At 42.1% G+C, this 10,495-nt stretch overlaps 1 protein-coding gene across 1 annotated transcript in view; it reads right to left on the bottom strand.

Annotated features, from left to right (window-relative positions):
• Nucleotides 1–3,880: 3,880 nt before the first annotated feature.
• Nucleotides 3,881–10,495, bottom strand: part of LOC138261409 (phospholipase A2-like) — a 185,834-nt gene continuing 179,219 nt past the window's right edge. The window contains exon 4 of the mRNA XM_069210334.1: nucleotides 3,881–4,462. Within this exon, the coding sequence (XP_069066435.1) occupies nucleotides 4,314–4,462 (149 nt within the window). The 3' untranslated portion in view covers nucleotides 3,881–4,313. The remainder of the gene's footprint in view (nucleotides 4,463–10,495) is intronic.

Raw genomic sequence — 10,495 nt, 5'->3', positions numbered from 1 at the left:
CCAAGATGCCTGCGGGTGGACGTGCGCTTTACAAATACACATGTTATGTTATGCTATGCAGCTGTTGGCATCAGTGTTGTAAGCATAGACCTAGTGATGTGAACATGTAGCTAGGGTAACTGAAACCAGGCTCTGCGTGTTAACTATTCATCCTCAGAAAAAGTGCTGCCTATTGGAGTGGCCTTTACTTAATATAATAATTTGTTGCATGCCTCATTAAAACAGTCAGGAAAGTTCAAAGAGCTATAGATACTCCTCAGATCATGCACACTAGGTGCAACTTTGTGTTATTACATATTAAAAGTGAACATTCTCCTTCAGACTGTACCTGTAGCACCTTTGTGCATCAACAGCTACAACAGAAAGCCATGTTTAGAGATAGAAACCGAACCACATACATATCATTAAGGTCTCCATGATTAGGTGCAGTGTGGCATGGTTTGGGTTATATGTGTAGGTTGCACCTAAGCATGTTTAAATTGGAACATCCTAACACTTGAGATATTAAGGGGTAGATTTAAGAGTCCCTAGCGCCACTGGAGTGTCACTTTATGTGATGTTCCAGTGGCGCTAACCTCGGTTCCATATTTACAAGGAGGTGTAACACCACTTTTATAGCGTTACGCCTCCTTGTAAATTTGGACCCCTCTGCAGTTTTCTGCATCAGAGGGGCGTGCAATGGGTGTCGCTATAAGTGCGCCACAGCAACACCCATTGCATTTTGACGCTGCCTGAGGTTTATGAGATTTCATTAACCTGAGTCAGCGCCAAACGTCCCCCCATGGGTCACGTTAGCAAGGCCCAACGAGGAGGAATACTTTTATTCCTCCTTGTTTTTTGCTTCTTCAATGCGTGCTGCTTTCTGCTGCACGCAAAGAAAGAGCAAAATGGCAGAAATTATTGTTAATGTGCGGGAAGGTGTTCCTTCCTGCACATAAGCAATCATTTGAAAATTACGCTTTGGCACTTCTGTGTGTGCTGCGTCTTGCAGCACACACACAAGTGCCAAAATCGCCATTAGTGATTGTTTATGTGCGGGAAGGAACACCTTCCGCACATTAACATTCACACCCCTCAACGCAGACATCCTTGCACGATGGTGCAAGGATGCCTGCGTTGGCAGCTAAATTTAACACCAGCACAGGGGACAACACAGGGGTGCGCCAAATTAAATAAAATAATTCAGGGTCATGAAAGTGCAAACCACATGTCCTTCACTGTCATATTTGACTCCTTAATAAGCTACCTATTGGTTATAAACTATTGGCTCAGGACATGAAACTGTTGTTGATTATAATATTCTCCGTTTCTTATAGCTGCGGTCAATGGCTTTTCATATGATTAATAAGGAAGCTCAGTTCCTTGATTAGGAAATGGTAAAATAGAAGATACATTTCTGAACTAGTAGCTGGTATAAAAACTATCTTTGTGTAACCTACATGCTTCCATCGTTTAGCTTTAAGGGGTTCCAGGAAGCCATTAAATAAGTACTCAATGCCCAAATTAATAGGCACATGTGATCTATTTTAGCACCATTCCAATTCCAGAGCCGTCCTTGAGCTCCATGATGGGTGGAACTTTGCAGATATTACGAGTAACCAAACAGAGCTAAATATCCTGGAAGAGATAACAAGCATTCAGCCTCAACACCAAGACACAGTAATCATCTCCAAAACTCACTTGGTACACCAAACTCGAGTGACAGTCATGGATATACCTGCCCCAATACATTACCAATCAAAACATAGGGTCTCTCTTTTTGTCCATAGTAAATTAATGTTCTTGAACGTTACAAATGCACACATGCATACATGATAGATAAACTCAAACAAAGCATTGGGTCAGTTGGTAACTATTTATGCATGACATAGTTTGCAGAACATCAGAAAAAGATCTTTTGAAGCATACCTGCAACTGTGCCATGTCCACTGTGGCCTTTTGAAAGCTCTGCCCCCTCAGCCATTTTTTCATCTAACTGTATCTTAAACCACGTCCATGTCACTAAGGTAAAACCGGTAGAAAACAATATTTCTCCATTAAGGGACTCTTCAATGAAGCCACAAACACTGGAGTGGTCCTACCTTTGTGTGAAGTTCTTGAACCTTTATAAAACATGATCTGTATGTTACATTGACTGAAGACAGCAACTCCCAGAAAAAAACTATGTTCCACTTGTTGCAATGGAGAAAAAGTACATTTAAAGCTTGGGCCCAGTTGGATGCAAACACAAAAGTAGAAGTTTATGTTGGAAGGCAGCAGAAAACATAGATCTGAAGTGTGTATAACGTGGGTGGGGGTAGTCATAACTGTGCGAATAAAAATAGGAATTGGGTCAGAATTAAGAATTGTTCTCATGTGGCAAAGAGACTGAAAAGGGTACTGAGTGTGCAATTAATGTAGGAAGTCCCGAGTAATGCATTAGGGTTGAAGGCTGGGATGGTTTGGAGTTTGAGTGGTGTCCTAAGTGTGCTAAAGAATAGAGTGATTGTATTGATGGCAACAGACTGGGAGGATTCACTGTGATCCCGGGTGTAAAAAGCTGACTAGTGCGAAGGAAAAGGAAGAGACAGGACTGAATGAAGAAAGGCAGATTTCGGAATGAGCAACACATTTAAAGATGAACGTTCACAATTCATAAGCTGAAGGCAGAATTGAATGTACAGACAGTGAAGCAACCAAAGGAGAACAGAACTAAGAGCAATGAAGAAGGTATAGGACCATGTCATGTATAATGTAAGAAGGGAAAAAACTCCAATATATTTTATGAAATTCATGATAGGATGGAAGAGTATTTTGTACTGACTGTCTCAAACTAAGCGAGGATGTGGAGGCCCTTGGTATTCTACACAAAAGAAAATGGCAGATGGTATATCCGTAGGGTGCACATTGGGCTGGATCTACTAGTACCCCTCTTTAGCAGTACATACAGTGCCGTGGGTAATTTTAGAACCCAGGCCTTTTCTAACACTCCAGTATTTGCCTTATCGGTTTCTCCTTTTTTTAAATTTGGAACATGCTGCCCTCAGTGGGTGGAATGTTTAAACACCGTCGTAGCTTGTCTACCCAGGTCTATTTTGATTGTTAAGGGGACTCCACCCTGTTATGGACCTCTTTCTTTGGCTAAGAGCTATAACTTTGGTTCAGGCCTATATCAGCTGGTACAGCCCACGGCCGCTGGCTATGATACTATATGAACAACGAACCCCTGTGGCTCCAGTTGTCTCAGCATAAGAGGTGATTCTGTATCACTAGCAGATGTGTTCTGAAATAAGGTTCTAACTGGTGCCTGTATCACTAGCAGATGTGTTCTGAAATAAGGTTCTAACTGGTGTCTGTATCACTAGCAGATGTGTTCTGAAATAAGGTTCTAACTGGTGTCTGTATCACTAGCAGATGTGTTCTGAAATAAGGTTCTAATTGGTGTCTGTATCACTAGCAGATGTGTTCTGAAATAAGGTTCTAACTGGTGTCTGTATCACTAGCAGATGTGTTCTGAAATAAGGTTCTAACTGGTGTCTGTATCACTAGCAGATGTGTTCTGAAATAAGGTTCTAACTGGTGTTGGTCGATGGTTTAATCACACATGTTAGAAAAGGGGAAAAGTAGAACGCAAACGTTTTAGAAATAATTTAAGATCCACTTTGAGAGTGGTTTGAAGATCAGGTCTTGTGCTGTTTTGCCTAACTGTAATGATCTATTGCTTGTAATGAAGGGCTTTCAGAAAACAGGTACAATGATGAGAGAAGGTAACAGAATTAATGTATTCTAGTTCAAATGTTGTTCCCATTTGAAGAAGTTGAATATTGTAATGAGTGTAAGGACTCAAATGCAAAATAAGAATGACCAGTGCAGCGCATTGAGCAACATTATAATTTCAGAGTATTTTACGAACAACATTTATTATACTTTGTCTATTTTGTCTTTTGGAATATCAACCACTTTTCAACAAAATAACAGAAATTAGATGACACCGCAAGGGAAAGACCTATTCTTGAAAAAAACACATTAAAAAAATCAAAGTGCATCATCATTCAACCACAAATGGGTTCACAGTACAGTTGATTTCTGTGAATGTTTGAAAAAAAGGCTCTATATGTGAATTTACAAAATTTGTTAAAAGAACAAATACTTAAACACACTGTTCCTTTATTGAAAAATAATTATTCATACTCTTTGCTACTGAGAAGTGTATGAAACTTAGGATGACAATTTCTGAATTTATAATTTTCAGCTAAACCGGAGTACTCCTTATTAAAATACCCATCTAGTGAACAATACTGGCTTTTCAAGTCCACACAGATCCTTGGAATAATTCAGTCTTGGCTGCATGTTGGGTACTCATGTCCACAAAGGAAATTGGGCCAGAGAATGTATTTCGTATTGTAGGGGGCTTTACTCAAACACTTGGCAGATTCACTGTCACATTTACACATCATTTTATGGCATTTGTCCTCCAGGTTTTCTGAAAATATAAAAAAACATATTTTATTAATTTCAGTAAATGCTCAATATGTTTAGATCAATTTGACATTATTTAAAGAGGCATTGCAATCTAAATTACATTTGGATTTTTAGTGGCCAAATGCATGACATTTGAGGAGTGCCCAGAGTTAGGGTCTTATTTGGAGTTTGGCGGACAAGGTTTTTCCTTCAAAAAGTGGTGGATGTCCAGTTCACAGTATTACAACTGCATTACGACTGCATTGTAGTCAAAAGCACTCTAAATTTGGTAGACAGGAAAACTGCCATGCTGTGACGAAGCATCCTTTGCCTCAAACTGTAATAAGGCTCTTGTTGTATGCACTGATCTCTAGTTCAGTTGAAACATGAATGTTCAAATCCATGCCAACTGAATATCCCCTGATAGTTTACCATTAGGTGCTTGTATTGGCAGCTGTGGCTGGGCTAGAAGGAGACATCCACACCATCTGCCCTTACAGTTCATTGCTTAGAGGTGATTCCCCTCATGAAAGTTCAGCAGAAGTGCGTGTCTGTCTGTCTGTCTGATTGATTGAACAAGGGCATGATCCAAAGTTTAGCATACAACATATTATCAATCAGGGTAGCAGAGCACATTATGCCGGCTACTGTCCACCAAATTTAAAGATCACCTCCAGGCCAGGGATAATCTCTGTACCTTGACAGTAATCACGATGATGGTGGTTCCTGTCCCGGTGACAAGGCCTTAGTGAACGGCAATGTTAGTTTAGCACCAAGTTTTTGTTTTTCAAAAACAAATCCACACATGGATATTATTACTGAAAAGCAAAAAACGAATGACCCTCACACTCAGGGAGTTTTTTCCTTCGTTGTAGCATCATTATTTATTTTTAATGTCGCTACAGGCCAGGTTCTACCTGCAGTCAACGGACAGAAAAAATAAACCACACATCATCCACATCATCCACCCCAAGTAGGACAGGCCCTGTAATTCCCTTCCCCCGAAAGGCCGTACTCTGTTTGGTTGTCGGAGGAAGCTGTCCACTAAAATCTAAATCACTTCCTAAAGGTATGCAGATATAAAAGTGGATGGTGGGGGATCTGACTCGGATGTCTGTCCTAATCCAGTGGATGTGTCTTTCCCTTACCTCAACCTCATCACATAATTCAACCCATTCTTTTTTCTCTTTGTTATCTGACATATGAGGACAATGTGGATATAATTCCAGTACACAAATGTGTGCCTTTGGACTTTTGTTTGAGGTGACTTCCAAGGTTTTAGTGTGACTGTATGGTTCTACATACTATAAAAGGAGTATTTTGTTCAGCTACTTGTTATGGCATCAGTTTAGTCCCTGTGTTCCACCTTGTAAATTAAACTCTGCTTATCCCACACTGAAAGATGCTGGTGGAACGAGAAGAGTCTATCGTTTACCTTAGTTATGATAAATTAAAGGTGTTTTAAGGGAGAAGTATAATCAGAAAAATCATCGCAAACTGTACAACTTGCATTGCTTAGGTCCCATATCCCAGGCTTTCTCCATACACACTGCAGAGAGGATAATAACTATAAGGTAATTGCTTAAGATGCCTGCGGCCAGAGATACCATATTTTTACACAATGCAATACAGCAAGACACTTGCAGCTCTGCCTGAAAGTGAGAGGGCAGGAATGCATCATATATATCAAGATATGGTGCATTAATGTCTTTTGCCTGCGCTCGTGCACAATCTGCAGCCTAGCACCAACACAGGCACGCTTGTATCATAGAGCAAGAGTGCCTGCGTTACAGGCATGATTTGTTTTTGTGCAGGAAGGGCCACCTTCTGCACAAAAACAATCCTAAGAGGAAACAACGAGGAGAAATGAAAATATTTCTCCTTGTTGTGCCTTTATGGGGAAGGTGTATACGTCTGAGACATCCTCAGATCTAACAGTATTGGTAACTCTGGGAATTGTTCAGGATACAGGGGTGGATGCATGGGAGCACCCATGCTCCACCCATGTAACACCCCCACCACAGAGAGTAACTCAAGGCAGAGACTTGTGCTGCCTTGTGTTACTCCAGATTTACCGAACCACGCATGGCTGTGCTAGATTTTGAGTCGTCCTTCGTCTCCTTGCAGGACACAAGGGCAACACAAAACCTTAATAAAACTGGGCCCTTATATATAAGTATTGATTGTTCAGAAAATAAATCAGTTGACCTTCATGGTGATAGATACTGACTATCTGCAAATTAAAAACAAATTCCATTAGGGAGGTATCAATGATAAACAAGAGTCTCCCAAGATGATCCTTAACTTCTTTGAAGCGTAAGTGCCATAAGTTTTTACTATTACCATTTTCTACTTAAAATGGAGGAAGCAAAGATTTTCAGTTGAGCCTCTTAGCAGCCAAAAACAAAAAGTGATAGATCTTGAAACCAAGCAGAAATATTTCTGTATGAAAATAAGTGCTTAGCAGGACATTGTGTCCAAGAGACCCATACGTATCTTGAACAACAGGAATATTGATTGGTGTTTTGTATGTATATGGAGCAAGCCACCTTGTTCACAAGCCCCGCGCTTTTGTCCTTGATTCCATGATGATTCCTCATAACCAGAGTTAAAGTTGGCTTGGTTGTAGTAATCTGACCTCAGTTCTCTCTGACAAAAGCATCCCCAACAATTCTCAGCACTTCTCACAGCTCTCTGCTTCTTTCAGCCAGTCGTATGTTGTCAGCCCACCTACATCCCACTTCCTCTATGTGGAAGATGGGGCAGCGGGCATGGGAGAGGCGAGAAACGAGAGCAGCCAGCATAGATCATTCTTACAGTGGTCACAAGTTTAACTATGTTGGTGCATCCATTGGCTTCTTCACATCTTCCTTCAATGCAGAGTCATGGAACAGAACATGTAGGCTATATTGTGAGACAATTTCACTCTGGTGGGGAAGAAGGGAAGCTGATGGTTGGTGGGGCTGTTTCTTCTTCTCAAGGCCAGCAATTTAATTACATGCATCCTCAGGGTTCTGCATGTGCCTTCAGTTGTTCTAACTAGATCCTGCTTCACCTATTCTTCACTCCCTTCCCTCCTCTTAGTGCCACTGAACAGGGACAGCAGGAAAGGACAAGGCTTTTCAGTCCTATTTCCGGACCTCATCTTTCGAACATTTTTTTAAGTAGAGATTTTCAAATGGTGACTAGTGAAAACTTTCTCCTCCTTTCAGTTGTATCTCTGCTACCGATCAGCAAACCATTGACTTCCACATGAAAGTGTGGAAGCCAGGAGGAAGGCACATATGACTTGTAGGCGGAGCAGTGCAATTACCCTTCTTCAATTTCTGTCCAGGGAATTTGAAAAATTCAAATAAATTTCCTAAAAGGATTATTTTGTCAATCAATTAACAGAAACATTCACAAAGCTTCTCTGTTCTATAGTTAATAGTTTTATAGATGTGCTTCGAACAAACGAGTATAGATTATTTACACAATTACCTTACAATTTCTTGTAAAGTAATGTATTTGAAATGTTTGCAGATTCTTCACATCATTATGTCTCACCTAGTAGAACGGATGCGCTGTTGCTGTAAGGGTACTGTATACAGTAAAGGGCTTGGAGCTCACCCATTACTTACCATCTGTTGGCTTAATTGTCAGTCTTTTTGGCGGCCTCCTAATTGTCCAGAGTATGGTGCACGGCGCGTCCTCTTATTTCTTTGGAGCATGGACTAAGTGCTAATTAATTTCATTTGATTGGTGTCCTTTGGCTGTACTTCCACTGCTCGAACCGTGATTCAGGGTACTTTTAAAAAAGAATCTGTCCATCATTTCAGCTTCCATGCTACACCTTTGGGTTGCTTTTAACTTCCGTCCTACAGGTTTGTTTGTTGTTGCTTTAATTTATTTTGGAATTTGGTGCTTCCTTTTACGGCACCAAACAAATGGCACTGCTTATTAAAGCAGTTTGTGACTTTATTTTACAGTTCAGCGCTTCCTTTTATAGCAGCAAACAAATGGCTCAGAATATTAAAGCAATCGGCGTGACTACACGTGTTTGTAGGCTCTACCTCTTCTCTGTGTATACAAAGTATGTGTCTATTTAAATCGTACATTAATCTAAAACCAGACTCCTGTCCTCTTTCCAGATAAGCAGCCCATTCACATGCTATAGGCCAGGCTGCCACTAAGCAACATAAATACTTCAGGCACATCTGTGGCTTTTCAAACATAAAATATGTGGCTTTTTATAGTGCTTCAATTTTGCTAGTGCTGCAGTTGATAATTTTTTCCTTAAACCTGTATCCTTAGTCACATTTGTATTCCACCGCTTCTCTGCGCAAATAATGTGTCTGTGTAAAGTGCTTCAGTTTTGTGGAGCACAGCAACTCATATGTATTCCACCGAAAGAGCTTTCAGCCGCCTTCTATTCATGTGAACTTAGGTGCAAGTGAAGTAGCCTAACAGCCATAGCTACACTCTACTCCACTCCACCCCACTCCATCCCACTCCAATATACCCCAATCTACCCAACTCCACTCCACTCCACCCCAATCCTCTCCACTCCACCCCACTCCAATCCAATCTACACCACTCCATTCTACCTCAGTGCACTCCACTCAAAATCTACCCACACCACTCAAATCCACCCCAATCTACCACACTCATCTCCACTCCACCCCAATCTACCACACTCCAATCTACCTCAATCCACTCCAATCAAATCTACTCACACCACTCAAATCCACCTCAATCTACCCCACTCCTCTCCACTCCACACTGCCCCACTCCACTCCACCCACTCCAATCTACCTCAGTCCACTTCACTCAAATCTACCCACTCCACTCAAACCCACCCAGTCTTCTTCATTCTACTCCAATCTATCCCACTCCAGCCCAGTCTACCTCACCCACTCCATTCCAATCTACCCCACTACTCTCCACTCTACCCCACACTCCAATGTACCCCACACCAAGCTATCTCAGCCCATTCCGCTCAAATCTACTCACTCCACTCAAATCCACCCCAATTACATTCATTCTACTCCAATCTACCCCACTCCACTCCAATCTACCCCACCCCACACCAATCTACCCAAATCCACCTCAATCTACACCACTCCAGTCTAATCCGCCCCAATGTACCCCACTCCACTCATACCTACTCCAATCAGCCCCACTCCAATCTACCCCACCCAATCTACCCCACTCTACTCCACTCCAGTCTACTCCACTTTACTCCACCCCTTTCTATGCCACACCAATCTACCCAAACCCACCTCAATCTACACCACTCCACTCTAATCCACCCCAATGTACCCCACTCAAACCATCTCCAATCAGCCCCACTTCAATCTACCTCACTGCAAACTACCCCAATCTACCCCACTCTACTCCAATCTACCCCACTTTACTCCACCCCTTTGTACGCCACTCCAATCTATCCCAATCCACCCATTCCACCCCAATATACCCCACTCAACTCCAATCTCCACCCACTCCAGTCTACCCCATCCACTGTACCGAACCTACCCTACTTCAATATACTCCAATCTACCCTAAACTACCACCTCCATTCCACTCTACTTTATCCCGCTCTACTCCAATCTACCCCACCCCACTACACGCCAATCTACCGAACTCCAGCCCAATCTTCCCCACTCCACATCAATCTACTGCAGTCTACCCCACAATGCACCCAATCCACCCCACTCCACCCCACTCCACTGCAACCTAATCTACTCCGTCCAGATCTACCATAATCAACCATACTCCACTTCAATCTACCCCAGTTTACTCCACTCCAATCCACCCCAATCTACCCCACTCCATTTCACTCAAATCTACCCATCTACTCAATTCAACTCTACCCCAGTCTACCCTACTCCACTCAACTCCACTTCAGTCTACACCACTCCAATCTACCCCACCCCAATCTACCCCAGTCTAAAACAATCTACCCAATCCACCCCAATGCACTCCAATCCACTAGACTACACCCCTGTCTACCCCACTCCACTCCAATACACCCCAATCTAACCCACTTCATTTCAATCTACCCCAATCTTTTCTA

Source organism: Pleurodeles waltl, chromosome 10 (genome assembly GCF_031143425.1).
Source record: "Pleurodeles waltl isolate 20211129_DDA chromosome 10, aPleWal1.hap1.20221129, whole genome shotgun sequence".
NCBI lineage: Eukaryota > Metazoa > Chordata > Amphibia > Caudata > Salamandridae > Pleurodeles > Pleurodeles waltl.
This window is presented reverse-complemented; position numbering and strand designations above follow the sequence as displayed.